The 15,990-nt window shown below is 40.8% G+C and overlaps 1 protein-coding gene across 3 annotated transcripts in view; it reads left to right on the plus strand.

The window, feature by feature from the left end:
• Positions 1-15,990, plus strand: part of DNAJC1 (DnaJ heat shock protein family (Hsp40) member C1) — a 205,289-nt gene that overhangs the window by 176,022 nt on the left and 13,277 nt on the right. For all 3 annotated transcript variants that reach the window (XM_039527418.1, XM_039527419.1, XM_039527420.1), the window contains one exon: positions 8,583-8,702. In XM_039527418.1, coding sequence (XP_039383352.1) covers positions 8,583-8,702 — 120 coding nt within the window. The remainder of the gene's footprint in view (positions 1-8,582; positions 8,703-15,990) is intronic.

Genomic DNA, 15,990 nt, shown 5'->3' on the forward strand with positions numbered 1-15,990 from the left:
GACAAGGGTTAGCTGGCAGACTCAGGCTTCCATAGCCCTGCCTTGGTCGCTAGAAGGGGAATGGTCTGAGCCAGAGCTGGAATTCAGCCCCCTGCCAAGAAGGCATGGATCCCCATTAGTCCCAGAAACCGGCACGACATCCGTGGCAGCAGTGTGGCAGCAGGACCAGTGGCCTGTTCAGTGGCCTCGTTGGAACCCTTGGGGCATGCCCATGATGCCAGTTCCACATTCCACCACTCCTCCCTGACTGCCTTGGACAAACCGCCCCCGGCATGGCGGGCACTGGCTTCAGAGTACGGGGCGGAGCCTGACGCAAGTGCAGCACATCAGGCCCCGATGCCTACAGAGCCCCCTAGAGAGGGGAAGGGGAAGCCTCTCCTCCCCCTGTGATGCCTTTGTCGTCTTTCTCACTGGACAAAGCGGTGGCAGGCCCCTTCCAGACCAATAGTCCCCCCACAGTGATTTTAAGGAGCACCAGGCTGCTGGACCTCTGAGTGGCTGCCCCGTTACAGCTGCCGCTCCAGCCGGACCTGCTGTCCCAGAGCCATGGTAGTCTTCTGCACCCGAACCTGGCAGTGTTGCACCTGATGGCTCGGCTGCTGCCTGGTTGAATGCGGAGGAACAGGAATGCTCAGCCCATGTCCAACAAGTCCCCTTGGGCAGCAGAAATCCCTCCACCATGGTGACCTACCTGTCCAAATGGAAGCTGTTTACGTGGTGGACCTCAGAACAAAGTACTTGGCCTGAGCGGGCTTCACTGCAGTTGATCCTGGACTACCTTCTGCATCTCAAGCTCCAGGGTCTGTCTCTTTCACTTGACCGCTATTTCAGCCTTCCATCCTCTGCTCCAGGACAGGACGGTTTTGGCTCTTTGGCTCATTCCCTACCGGCTCTCTCAAAGCAAAGGGCTGATCCTTCACCCCAACCTGCGGGTCCTCCACCTCCAGACCTGGCTCCTTCTTGGTTCCAAGACTTAGAGTTAGAATGCTCTGAAAAGTGAAAGACGTGTTGCTGTACAGCTGAAAGTCGACCACTTGATGTACTTGCCTACAAAAATGGAAATGATTCCAAGTTTGATGTCATTCTAAGCACACAGACTGAACTTTGTCTTCCCTCCCTCTGATTTTAGATTACATTTTAATCCTCAAGAGGTCAAAACCCTCACTCAGTTCCCTTAAGGTTCATCTTGCTGCCATAACTGCTTTCCACTGTCAGATAGATGGGTACTCGGTGTTTGCTCAGTCACTGACGGGTAGATTCTTTAAGGACATTGGGACTCTCTTCCTGCATGTGAGACTATCTGCTCCAACTTGGGATCTTAACTTAGTTCTCAGTGCTTTGATTGGACCTCCTTTTGAACCCATGGCAACTTGCTCTCTGTTACACCTGTCTATGAAGACAGCATTTCTAATTGCCATCACCTCAGCTAGGCACATAGGAGAAATAGCAGCCCTAATGGCACACCCATCATATACTGTCTTTTTTAAAGACAAAGCAACTCTGAGGCCACATCCCAAGTTTCTCCCTAAAGTTGCCTCCACTTTCCATGGGAATCAACAGATCCATCTTCCTGTTTTTTTTTCATCCTGTTTTGCCACCAGCATCATGACAACAGGGAGGCAATTTTGCATATGCTAGATGATAGAAAAGTATTAGCATTCTACTTGGACAGGACTAAGGACTTCAGGAAGTCCCCTAAATTCTTCCTTTCATTTGCAGAAAGATCCAGAGGCTCCGCGATATCGGCTCAAAGATGTCCAAATGGATCTTGGGTTGCATTAATCGCTGTTATCAAGGACGCATCCTGTTGCCTCCATCTAGAATCCATACACACTCCATGAGGTTAATTTCTACCTCGGTCGCATTCATTAAAGATGTCCCTATTTTGGAAATCTGCAGAGTAGTGACTTGGGCCTCTGGCCACACTTTCACAGAACATTACACGATCACTGGAAATTCAGCGTCCAATGCCATCTTCGGCACCACAGTAGTAACAGACTCCACTCCAAAGCCCCAACATCCCTACATGGGGGATACTGCTGTGAAGTCACCTACAGTGGACTACCCATAGGGACACTCTTTGAAGAAGAGGAGGAAATTACTCACTTTGTGCAGTAACAAAGGCTCTTCGAGATGTGTGTCCCTATGGGTGCTCCACAAGCTGCCTTTCTCCCCTCTACTTCGGAGTTCTCTATAAGGGGCTCTGCTGTAGAGAGGGAATTGAGTGGGGTTCCCCCGCATAGACCACTTAGAGAGCTAAATTGCATGTGTGGGCTGAATGGACACTGCTACCTAAAATCTCTGCTTAGAGACGCAGGGGTGCGCACACACCTACAGTAGAGCACCCATCGGGATACACATCTCGAAGAACCATTGTTACTGCACAAGGTGAGTAACTTCCTTATTTGGGCCCAGGACATCCCCTCGTCGATTTGGCTGTGGTGCGTAGTCTGGTTCCAGCACTATGTTCTGTTCTGGGGTCTGTTCTTGTGACTCCAGCCCTTGTGGCAGCCAGCTCTCGTCTGGTGCCATCCCTGTCGACTCTGCCATTGGTCTGAAAATCATACTTTCTCGACTCCAGAGCCCATAGTCCTGTATGATCATCTCTTGAGATGGTGGCAACACCTGGTTATATTTTTCATAGTTGCTAGACTTTTCATTCCTATCCTTCATCTTGAGGTAAGTGGACTTGAGGTGCTTGATGTGCTCCCTGCAATAGTGTGTGGTTTGGTCAATGTCAACCTCCACCACCCTCATCAAGATTTTAATCATATAAATGCATGCTTCTGTTACTTCTGCCAAAAAAATAAATAAATGAACCTTGCAGTCCTCACACTATAGGTTAGCCAGAATCACTGGTTGGTGGGCATCTTTCTTCTGTTTGACTGAGCTGGGTTTAGTTGTGTTAACAGTAGCGTAATATACTTGCAATGAAGGGTTAATGCCTAATGGCTGTATTTAAACCAGCAGTTAGCTTCCTCTGCATAGGGCGAGTGGGAAGTCAGCAGGTAGAAGGGCTGGAACATACAGGCCCTGGGAATTGTGAAATAGCATTGGCAGACTATCCAAATATTTAAAGTCAGCTACACATGCTTTAGCTACAAAATGGGTGGGCAGAGACACACCCTCAGATAAGCTGACAAGACTAAGTGTATGTCTATACCTAAAGTACTTCAGTGTAGACATTTATTACAGCGACAGGAAGGGGTCTCCCATGGCTGTACATAATCCACCTCCCCGGAAGGCAGTGGCTCAGGCAATGGAAGAATTCTTCTATTGACCATGCATTGTCTTGACTCAAGGTTAGGTTGGCTTAGTTATGTCTCCAAGGTGTGGATTTTTCACACCCCTGAGACACACAGCTATGCCAAACTAACTTTTCTAACAGTATGTTCTTAGGATGTTTAGCCATATCCAAGGGCTCTATGTGTTGGATAGTGTGGAGGGGGAAGGGGAGGAGGTTTGGACTAAAACGCGTCAGAAGCAGTGTCTGACCTGCTATGTAGACATATTCTTATGTGTACGATAGGGTAGGCCAAGGGCAGAATTTCAGCCTTTGAATTTCTTGATAATCAAATTAGAATAGATCCTTTTTTAAAACATGGGAACTTTGATGTGAATTCTAAAATGTAGATACTTCTCAAGTCTAGCAATAAAATTCTATGAGTTGTGTAATTCTTCAAAATATTAATAATTTTAAATTAGAGACTAAAAAGATGGTCTTTTTTCTTGAAAACAAATGCTACTCTGTGTTCTTAACAACTTGAGTTTTAGTTTCTATTGTTTGAAGAAGGAATTGTTTTTATAAAAAGAGACCTCATAGCATTTAACTGCTTTTGCTACACATAATAGTGATGCAAAATAACATACCACATTCTTAGTTGCTCTTTAAAGATTGCAGAGGAGTTTGGCTGACCTCATTCTTCAGTATTACAAGACTTGTACAATAAGCTATTTAAAGGAATATAATTTGAACAAATGCTATGAATTTTTAAATTTGTAAATGTAATTAATGTTAAAAGTAGGGCTGTCAAGCGATTAAAAAAATTAATCGCGATTAATCGTACTGTTAATAATAAATACCATTTATTTAAATATTTTGGATGTTTTCTACATTTTCAAATATATTGATTTCAATTACAACACAGAATACAAAGTGTACAGTCTTCCCTTTATATTTTATTACAAATATTTTTACTGTAAAAAACAAGAAATAGTATTTTTCAGTTCACCTCATGCAAGTACTATAGTGCAATCTCTTTATCATGAAAGTTGAACTTACAAATGTAGATTTATGTACAAAAAAAATTGCATTAAAAAATAAAACAATGTAAAACTTTAGAGCCTACAAGTCCACTCAGTCCTACTTCCGCTAATTGCTCAGACAAACAAGTTTGGTTACAATTTGCAGGAGATAATGCTGCCCACGTCTTGTTTGCAATGTCACCTGAAAGTGAGAACAGGCGTTCGCATGGCACTGTTGTAGCTGGGGTCGCAAGATAGTTACGTACCAGATAAGCTAAAGATTCATATGTCCCTTCATCTTCAACCACCATTCAATAGGACTTGCCTCCATGCTGATGATGAGTTCTGTTCGATAACGATCGAAGGCAGTATGGACCGACGCATGTTCATTTTCATCATCTGAGTCAGATGCCACCAGCAGAAGGTTAGTATTTTTTTTTTATGGTGGTTCTGGTTCTGTAGTTTCCGCATCGGAGTGTTGCTCTTTTAAGACTTCTGAAAGCATGCTCAACACCTTGTTCCTCTCAGATATTGGAAGGCACTTCAGATTCTTAACCCTTGGGTCAAATGCTGTAGTTATTTTTAGAAATCTCACATTGGTACCTTCTTTGTGTTCTTAAACCGAACATGTGTTGGGTCATCATCAGAGACTGCTGTAACATGAAATATATGGCAGAATGCAGGAAAAACAGAACAGGAGACATACAATTCTCCTCCAAGGAGTTCAGTCTAATTAATGCATTATTTTTTTAACAAGCATCATCAGCATGGAAGCATGCCCTTTGGAATGGTGGCTGAAGCATGAAGGGGCATACGAATGTTAAGCATATCTGGCACGTAAATACCTTGCAATGCTAGCTACAAAAGTGCCATGTGAACGCCTGTTCTTGCTTTCAGGTGATATTGTAAATAAGAAGCAGGCAGCAGTATCTCCCATAAATGTAAACAAACTTGTTTGTCTTAGCGATTGGCTGAACAAAAAGTAGGACTAAGTGGACTTGTGGGCTCTAAAGTTTTACATTGTTTTGTTTTTGAGTGCAGTTAGGAAACAACAACAAAAATCTACATTTGTAAGTTACACTTTCAGGATAAAGAGATTGCACTACAGTACTTGTTTGAGGTGAATTGAAAAGTACTATTTCTTTTATTTAGCATTTTTACAGTGCAAATATTTGTAATAATAATATAAAGTGAGCACTGTACACTTTGTATTCTGTGTTGTAATAGGAATCGATATATTTTAAAATGTAGAAAAGCATCCAAAAATATTTACTACATTTCAATTGGTATTTGAGTGTTTAACAGTGCAATTAATCGCAATACATTTTAATTGCGATTAATTTTTTTGAGTTAATCGCATGCGTTAACTGCGATTAATCAACAGCACTAGTTAAAAGCTGAGGCCTATGGCTCTGCTTACTTTCATTTTGTATTCAGTGTGGAGAGTTAATCCCAGAGCAGGTCTTTTCTGATGCAAAATCTGAATGCTTGTGTAGTCACAACAGCTGTCCCCTCACTATGTGGTATCTTCCATTACCTAACTGCAGAGATGAATTTTGGCCCATTGTTTCAGTAATATTGGACACACATGGTTTTAAGTGACAAAGCTGTATGCTTATGCATTCGTTTGAGTCTCACAGTTACAGTTGGCTCCAAATCAGAACAGGGAGAATACATTCACACTATGGCCACCCTCATGGCTGCCTGTAGTAGTTGGATCATAGTAGGCACTGTTGCGTCTAAAGACACAATTATCTATTGCTGAGGAATTGCAAATTCACCAAAGCTCTTTACAGCACTTGTGGTTAATAATGGATTCCTAAAAAGCTCTATTAAAGAATTTCAGACCTATCAATTTTCTGTCCTTATTTTTATCTTATTTTTTTAAAATTGTATTATTGTAAGTTACCATGTTATTGAAATCATTGTTTCATTCAGTACATTCAACGTATTGGTATCATAGATGCACATAGAATTAGTAGGTTTGTTGTTTGTTTTTAAAAGATCAGTATTGTTTATTAAAGATCAGTAGACAGTAGATTTTTATTAGAATTCCTATATGATGATGATAGCTAAGGAAAATGATGTGTTTACTTGTGTAACATTTGCACACAAATTAAAATACGCAGCACATCCACGAATCAAACCTTACAAAAAATGGTTTTAAAGAATTTAAAACATATCAGACAATTTGTTACCTCTAAAATGTTTCTATTAGTGCAGAAATATGACTGTGATCTTTGTGTGAAATTGTTTGGACATGCTTTGAATATTGTGTTAAGATACATCTGTGCAGCTACTTTTGTGCTACTAGAATTTACATATGAAATCAATGTAAAACATAACTTTCATTTGTTACTGAAACAAATGTGTGCAGTTCTATACTACTTAAAAAAAATTATTCATTAAAATTCTCTACTTAGCCTCTTATTTTAAAAATAAATAAATAGTGCTGGAATTATATTTTCAAAACTAGAATATGTATAGGTACCCAATAACTTCACTTCTATGAACCCCAAAGTTATGGAAATATGTAAATAAAGAAGTTTTAATTCAGAACATGTATGCTTTTATTCTGTACAATAAATAAAAATCTGAGGTTACTGTGTGATGATGAAACCTGGTTTGTATTTAGCATGTTCTTCACAAGCCACTAGTATACATACCCACTTTATTATATATGTAGTGTATGTGCTATATCTCTCTCTCACTACTGTGTGTGTGTGTGTGTTACATTTAAACCAAGATAGATAATGAATTCATGCTTGTATTAAAAGCTATATAAATATGAATATTTGAGGCTTTTAGCATTTGATGAACAAAGAATTACGGGGCTACAAAATAGAACAATTGATAAAATCCTCCCCACTATTGGCTATTATTTACTGTCTCTTAAGTGGCAGGTTGTATTTATGCCAATTTATCTGCTTCAGGGAACATTCTTGATAGCAGAACAAAGTGAATAAAAGTAGTTTGCTTTGCAAATGAATGCAAATGGTAGAGCCTTTCGGGAAGCCCTTTAACAGGGGCAGTGCACTTTGATTATGAGTGAAGCTGCCATTTGGACATGGTGAAAAGAGCACGCTTGAACCATTGATTGGGGGAGACAGTAAAAAGTCAGGAAGGGCCCGTTAAGCTTGCAGTGCGGCAGGCGGATGTCAGTGTGGTTAGAGCACAGTGGGAGAATGACAGGCAGGATTAGTGTCAGGGAGAAGCTTTGCTGTAGCTGTGGAGATGGTCCCTGGGGTCACTCACCTCTGACTGTTGTTCTGTGCTGATGGCTCTGTAATGCAAACTGCTTGATATATGTCTGTTCATTATCAGAAATGGTGATTAGAAAAGGTATTTATCATAACGGGATTCTTTTTAAAAAATAGAAATGGTCAACTACTTTTTACAAATGCTTAGTTCAATAGTCACTTCTTTTACTGGTGTGGAAGACTGGGTACAGAGCCTTGTGTTCCTGGAGAGGCAATTTAACATACAAAGATTTAATAGTTAATTGGACAGTTATATCTGAGGAACCAGTGTTTTCTTGTTTTTTACTCAGTTTTATATAGTTGTCATAAAGGAGGAAATTGTTTACAATTTGAAGCATGCTGTTACAGTAGAACATTTTTTATATTTTGGTTATTGGGACTTGTTGCTCTTTGAAAATGTCCAGTTTCTTTCTGTTTTCTTCATGTACAGTGCACAGAAGTCACAGGGTTTAGGTTCTTTTTTTAAAAAAAAAAATTCTCAGTGGAATGTAAAATTGTCAGATTTCACTCCTGTATCACCCAAAAATGTTAAAATATAATGCATTATGGGGGTTTCAACAACTGACTGAATTGGCATGCTGTTTTAAGCTGCAGATTTATAAATAACATTTTAGGATTATTTTCAGTATTTTTTCAATTGAGGACTTTTTAAAGATTTCTCTTCCTTTATATATCATTCAGTTATACGTAAGAGGATTTTATATATTATCTAAAATGTTGATATCTTAGACTGTGGTTTAATCTTGAAGTAGTAAAATTGTTTATTTTGATTTGTATTGCTTGCTTTTTTTCATAGTGACATAGTAGTGCATGTGTCTACTGCACTAATGAACCATTAAAAATATTTAATATACAAAATGTACAAGTTCCTTCACTGACAGCTGTTTTTATGTACTGTTTTCTGTAACAGAGTGGAAGAAACAGCATTCAACTAACAAGCTTTGGGAACCATATTAAATTACATTGTTACAACATCCATTATTTGATTAATTTATTTAATGTCTTTGTTCAGTATTTTATCCAATTACATTTTTTTCATTTTCTCAGCATAATACATGTTTTACAAATGTTTTGCAGGCACCTGAATGGACAGAAGAGGACCTTAGCCAGCTGACAAGAAGTATGGTTAAGTTCCCAGGGGGGACCCCAGGTCGATGGGAAAAGATTGCTCACGAATTGGGTCGATCAGTGCCAGATGTGAGTTCATTCAGATTTGCTTTGTATGGAGAGTGACAAACCAGAACAAGACAGGCAGTGTAGAAGGCAGACATAGATGGGGTCCAACATTGTCTTTTGAGAGAGGCTGCAATCCTTTTAGGACCTGGAAGTGAACCATTAACTAACTAAGCAAGAAGCAGATGTCAGCAGTCCCTTGCTCCACAATTAACAGCTGTAACTGATCAGCTGTATGGGGGATTCTGGTGCTTAGAGACCTGAGCTACTGTAACCTGATAATAGAAAAACAATGCCAGTTTTAGTGTCTGTGGTAACCCCTTTTAACTGCAAATGGACATTTGTGAGACTTAGCTAAAGCTTACAGTTCTGTTTAAGCCAGGTTTAAAAAAAAAAGTATGAATCAGCTAATAGCATTTAGACAGAGGGGTTCCATTAATTAAACTGAAATATTTCTACAAAATGATAAAACAGTTGGTCTGAGGTTGATACTATTGCAGTTCCTATTTCCAGACTATACTATGGTTAACAATGGTATTGTGTAAAATAATTAATATCCTTATTCAAATGCATTTTTTATGGTGGTGTGCCATATATATATTGAAAAACTGTACTTAAGGATTTAAAGTGTTATCCTGAAAAAGTATAAAAAGATTTTTTTCATTTTCAGCAATAGATCACTTGTAAATGCTCTACAGTGTCTGCAGAGTACCATTCAAAAGTCTTTTCAGTTGATCCTATTCCAAAGAGGGGTTAAAGAGAATAAGATTTAAATGTTTAATTCTGTTGATGCACATTTTGGAGCTGCTTGTTCTGTATTTAGTAATAAAAACCTAGCAAAGATACTTTTTTTGAACACCAAACCTTCATTTAGTCAAATAGTCTTAAATTGTCATAGTTTACAGTGAGTTATCTGCAAGCCAGTTTATAAAGTGTGTTTACCTTTTCTCTGGAAACAAACATAGAAAGGTGATTTTTATCCCAATCATTAAGAAACTAAATAAACCTATATTATATCCAGGCAAGCTACAGGGATCTTGATGTGCACGTGACTAAGCGATTTGTAACGCAATATACTGCAGATAGCGAAATACGTTGCGTTCTGTTTAGAGATAGGAGTGTCTCTCACTTAACAGTACTGGCCAGGGAGGGCCTGATTAGAAGACACTAGTTTACTCAGCAGTTGTAGGTAACACATTTTATTGTAAGCAGCTTGACAGTGTACTACATGTGAAAAAGAAATCTTTAAACACAGACTTAACAAAAATATTCCTGAGACAGACCATTATTATTAATTATTATTATTATTTATATTACCTTAGTGCCTGGGAGCGCTAGTCATGGACCCCATTCTGGTAGGCACTGTACAGACAGAGAATAAAAAGACCAGTATGTTTAGAATCTGTCTTTGAAAATCTAGTGGGTCCATCACTAAAATCTCTGGGCTCTAACAAATTAGACAATGCAAAAACCTGTCCTAAAAGATTACATTCTACACCCTTCTTCATCTGTTGTCAAGTGTGTGTGTCTGTGTGCGTGTGTGTGTGTGTATGTATGTTAAAACTATGTTTTTATAGAGAGCCTTTCACACACAAGAGATCCCAAAATGTTGACTGTACATGCCCAGTATTGGGGGAGAGAGAGAAGACTGCTGTTCAGACTCCTGAGAGAGAGAGAAACTGAACCACTGGGTCCTCTGTCCCCTGAGCTATCTGGTGAGAGATGAGAAAGATGTATCCCATAAGCACTGAGCTGGCAAGGAAAAAGGAGTCATAAGAGATTTTTTACAAGGGGAGTCAGGGTCTGGAAATATACCTGCTATAGCATTGATTTCTTGTGGCCTGTATGTAACAGGGTGGCTCCTGCTGGAGCTAGCCACCCCTGATTACAGAATGAATCACACCTGGAAGAGATCAGGATGATTGCCCTATAAAGAGCAGCAGGAGGCAGCAGAGAAGGGGGGAAGCGCAGGAAATTGTAGTGTGTGTGAAGGGCTCCTGCAGGGAAGACCACAAGACCAAGGGAGATGTGACAGAGCCGGAGCTTAGGGAGCAGGAGGCTCCTGTTGCAAAACCCGGATGGAGTTTGGGCCTACAAATTGGGGGCCTAGAGGCCTGTGCCAGAAAACTAAGTTCCTCTCAGCTCATCCTAGCTGGATGGGCTGTGAAAACAGAATGGGACAGAAGAGTTTGGCTGAGAGAGAAGACACGGGAACGAAGTATGGACTGTTGTGTGGTGATGGACTTTATTTTGGAACTGTGAAGATTAAGAGGAGTTTGTTATTAAACCAGCCCCAGACAGAAGGAGATGTTATGCACATGAAAGCCTGTGTGCAGTTCTAAAGGGGCCTGCAAGTGGAGGCTAAAGGGGCAGGGTTCCTGCAAAGTGACCCGGGCCAGAACTGGGGAGGCGGGAGTGGTCAGTAAACAGTCACCCCACTGTAAAGCCCCAGCAATAAAGTAGCTTATGTAAGGCTTGCTATACTAGGCTTTAATCTGAACACTTCCCGCTAATGCTGGTGCAGCTCCACTTTTGTACACCAGGCACCAGCAATCACTGTTATATTTACCACTGTATTGCATAGACCTGCACTGAGCAGGTTTCAATGAAATGGTGCTTAACAGGACAGCAATTGCCTGGAGCCCTGTGTACATTAGCTCCCCCACTGTTGATGCTTTGGTTTTAGAAACTGGAGTTAGGAACTACCGTAAACATGGATATCAGGTTATTCCTTATTCTTGTCAGAAGTGACATGGAGTCTTTATTTACAGCATAGTCTAGCATTATCCAGGCCGGAGGGACACTGGGTTTGTCTCATCTAAGGAATGAACTACAACTCTTACATGTGGTCTTACAATAGTGTACAGTGTTCCCCCTAATTGTTTACATCCATGTGTGGAATTAATTTTATGTGCACCAATATGGAGGTAATGTATGGCGGGGGGGGGCAAGGGGTTCGGAATGTGGAAGGGGGTGGGGGCTCAGGGCTGGGGTAGAGGGTTGTGGGGGAGTGGGGGTTCTGGCTGGGGGGTGAGGGCTCTGGGGTGGGGATGAGGGGTTCAGGGTGTGGGATGCGGCTCAGGGCTGGGGCAGAGGATTGGAATGCAGGGGGTGCAGATACTGGGGTGGGGCCAGGGATAAGGGGTTTGGGGTGCAGGCTGCAGCTGGGAGAGAGGACTCCCCCCACCCTCTCTGACTGCAGCAGCCCAGGGCTGGCACAGAGGCACCTCTCCCCAGCAGCACTAGGGCTGGGGCCAAGGTGCCTCTCCTCTGCCACGGCAGCACCAGGCCTGGGATCGGGGGAAAGGCGCCTCTCCCTGGCCACGCAGCTTAGAGGGAACTTAAATAGTGTGGGCTTTTTCTTCTTTATAATATATCAAGAAAGCCTGAGATTTTTACAATAATTCTTGCTTACTTTTTGCCTAGAAGTATCAGGAGTCTTGTTTTACCTGCTTTTGCAGAGAATTCTTTGTAGGGTTTGCAAACTACTGTATTTGACTCTTTTAGGATTGCTTTCAGGTGTTTGTCAGGAGCGTGGCTAAATAGATATTAACAAAAATAAAGTTTGTTTTTTTTAAATAATCCAACTAGAAATCTTCCCTCTTTTCAACTGCTCAGGTTTCAGTGTTTTATGATGTCATCATCCCACTGGCTCTATATAGTCAACAAAAGGTCCTTTAGCAAAAACAGTAGAAAAAACTTAGTATTTGCAGTGTTAAAAAAGAAAACCCAAAAGTGCTGACCATGATTCATAAGAAAGAAGCAAAAAAAGAGCACTGGCAGAATTTTTTCTTCCCACTTTGTAGGTCAGCTTATATTCCTTTGTGGTGGTGAGATTTGCAATACCAAACTGTTCTGAGATCCTCATTTCCACTGCAATTCTTAAGCAGAATGAAGTGATTTAAGGAGAGTGTTTCTGGCTTTTGTCAACATGTCAGATCCTTAACGTTATTTTAAGTTAGTCTTTTTGTGGTTTCAAGTGTTTGTTTTCGTATGTTGGCTTTTGTTTGTGTGTGCATGGGGGAAGGGGTTAATAATTCTCATCCTGACACAATATAATATGCTTTTGGCCAGTCTTAAACAAATTTTAATTTTTAAAAAAATAATTGGGCTTTTGGCCTTTATTTCTTTGCCTGAAAAGTTCCCTTTTATTTAAAAAAAAACCTGCTTAGAAATATAAGAAATGCAGTGTACCCTTCCTTGGTTCTGCTAGACAACATCTTTGATACCTGAGCATTGTGAACATGATATGTGTTGTGAGCTCTCACGTTGCAGTGAGATGAAGGCATCCCTGTTCAGTGCCTTGGCCAAGCAGTGGTTAGAGGGAGTTCAGGGGAAGGGAGCTCATACCTTGCTGCTTATCGGGGCAAGGTAGGATAATCCTAAATGGTTCAGCCACTTGAAATCTGTGCTGTCAAAGAGGTGGTGTAATAACAGTTGATAAACTTCCTTCCTAGCAGCCAGTGGTGCTGCACCTCAGTTTTCTCATCTTAGGATAGCTGTTTGAGTCTCAGCAACGCCTCCCCTCCTGGTGCTGAGGTCTGATTCCACAAAACCTCAGAAAAATATCTCCAGTTGTCCTAGCTGAGACTCTCCCATCCTGAACCTTTCCCTCAGGCTTGACTTCCCTTTGGTCTTATGGGAATGTCTTGTGTTACCTACTTTCTTTAAGCTTTCCCCTAAAGTTTGGTACAACCATTCTTCATTCTTCCATGGGGCACTTCTACAGCCTTTTTTCCAGCTCCGACAGCCACAGCTGCTACACCTTCTATAGTTTCCTCTCTGAAAAGACTTGTAAGCAGGCTCTGCTCCATTCAAGTTCTCTCATTCCAGGCCTTCGACCTGGCCATTGAGGAGAACCCCAAGAGAATAAATGGACACAAATCTGACATCAGGAATCATAACATTCAAAAACCGGTAGGAGAACACTTCAGTCTCTCTGGTCACTCAATAACAGACCTAAAAGTGGCAATTCTTCAACTAAAAAAACTTCAAAAACAGACTCCAACGTGAAACTGCAGAACTGGAATTAATATGCAAACTGGACACCATCAGATTAGGCCTGACTAAAGACTGGGAGTAGTTGGGTCATTACTAAACCTAACCTAATTTCCCCAATATTAATTTTCCCCCTACTGTTACTCTCACCTTCTTGTCAACTGTCTGAAATGGGCCACTCACATTACCACTTCAAAAGTTATTTTTTCTCCCTTGGTATCTTGCTGTTAAATGAATTGTCTTGTTAGACTGACCTCACACTTGGTAAGACAGCTCCCATCCTTTCATGTATTTATACCTGCTCCTGTGTTTTTCACTCCATGCCTCTGATGAAGTGGGTTCTAGTGCACAAAAGCTTATGCCCAAATAAATTTGTTAGTCTGTAAGGTGCCACAAGGATTCCTCGTTGGTTTTGCTATTACAGAGGGTGTCTTCAGCTCTAGTTTCAAACCTGAGCTTTCTCCTCCTGCACTCTAAGGGACAGGAAATGTAAGCAGGTGAGTTTTCCATCCTGCTGTAACCAGAATATACACACACTTTAAACACTTTCCTGTGGTTTGTCTTTACTGATGACTCAGATAACAATAACAGATCGAGTTTTATATCCTATGTGCTGGTCTATGTTGCAAAGTTAGGTTGGCTTAACTACATCACTCAAGGCTGTGAAATATTTTGTGCCCTGTGTGATGTGATTAAGTTGAGCTAAGCAATGCTGTAGATCAGGGGTAGGCAACCTATGGCACGAGTGCCGAAGGCGGCACACGAGCTGATTTTCAGTGGCACTCACACTGCCCAGGTCCTGGCACCGGTCCGGGGGGCTCTGCATTTTAATTTAATTTTAAATGAAGCTTCTTAAGCATTTTAAAAACCTTATTTACTTTACATACAACAATTGTTTAGTTATATATTATAGACAGAGACCTTCTAAAAATGTTAAAATGTATTACCGGCACGCGGAACCTTAAATCAGAGTGAATAAATGAAGACTCGGCACACCACTTCTGAAAGGTTGCCGACCCCCGCTGTAGATACCACTCAGTGAACAGAAGGATTCTTCCACTGATCTCGCTACTGGTTCTTGGAGAGGTGGATTTACTACAGAAACGGAAGAACTCCTGCCTTTGCTGTAGTAAATGTCTACACTGCAGCTGTGTTGCTATTGCGTTTCTAGTGGAGACATACCCTAAGCTTTCTTACCAAACTTTGCTTTTCTTAGGGTCTCCTGGCCAGGTATCATTTGCTTTGGCCTCTAATTCCTTCTGCCTCTCAGATGCATATCCTGGTGAGAGTGAAGATGCAGCTGCCACTATGACTTAATAGGGTTTACATTTTTATGCATGGTTTAAGCACACATCATCTGACTCATCAGAGGAGTCCTGTGTCCCCATGCAGACTCTACCATCCTGCTACAGACTATTACCCCGCTACAAAGGGGAAAGAGCCTTCTGGGAGAGGCAAACACTTCAAGCCCTGCAATGCTACATTAGTAACTGAAGCATAGTTGAGAGAAAAGAGTAGGGGACAATGAGGGGCAAATGTGGGAGGGGCAGCCAGTGAGAGGTTGGGGACAACTCATCTCTTCCCCCCAAAAAAGTCTTGGGATGGATGGAGGAAGGTTTATAGATACTGACAAATATAGAAACAAATTCCTTATTTGTTGGGAGCGTACTGAATTTCTTTTCTTGATTCAGATAACAATCTGTTAGATTGATGCAAAAAACTGAAAAGAATCTCCCTGAATTGACAGATACAAGTGTGAAATTAGAAGCTGTGTAGTCACTGATGATGATTAGTAGTTATTTTGTAAGCCTTAGTGGTTTGGTTGTTTGTAAATTCAAGAAGTCTATACACAATAATATCTTCACAGTTGCTTTTTCTCCTACTATTAAAAATTACCTATCTATGACCAATGTGGATAGGCATCTGGTCTAACTTAATATTATAATTTACTCACAACTCCTTGCAAATAGAGATTTATGATATAATAGACCTATAACTACATGGCCTTACTGGTTGCTGCTATAACTTTGGTCTTTTGATGTACATGGAGTTTTTCTACTACTATAGTAATTCTAAGATCACTCAAGAAAATCCTCCTTAATCAACCAGTGTATCAAAAACTCCAAAACAAACCAGGTAAGGCCAGGCTCAGTGTATCCATGTGTCTAATTATCTAAAACTAGTAACTAGTAGTTTCGTGTGGGACTTGTAAATCATCATAATTCCATCCAAACTGATCAGTATAATGAAGTAAGACTATATTTGTAACTGAAAAGATAATACAACTTTAAAAATCATTTTCTCTGCAATTGGC

Source organism: Mauremys reevesii, linkage group 2 (assembly GCF_016161935.1).
Source record: "Mauremys reevesii isolate NIE-2019 linkage group 2, ASM1616193v1, whole genome shotgun sequence".
Classification (NCBI taxonomy): Eukaryota; Metazoa; Chordata; order Testudines; family Geoemydidae; genus Mauremys; species Mauremys reevesii.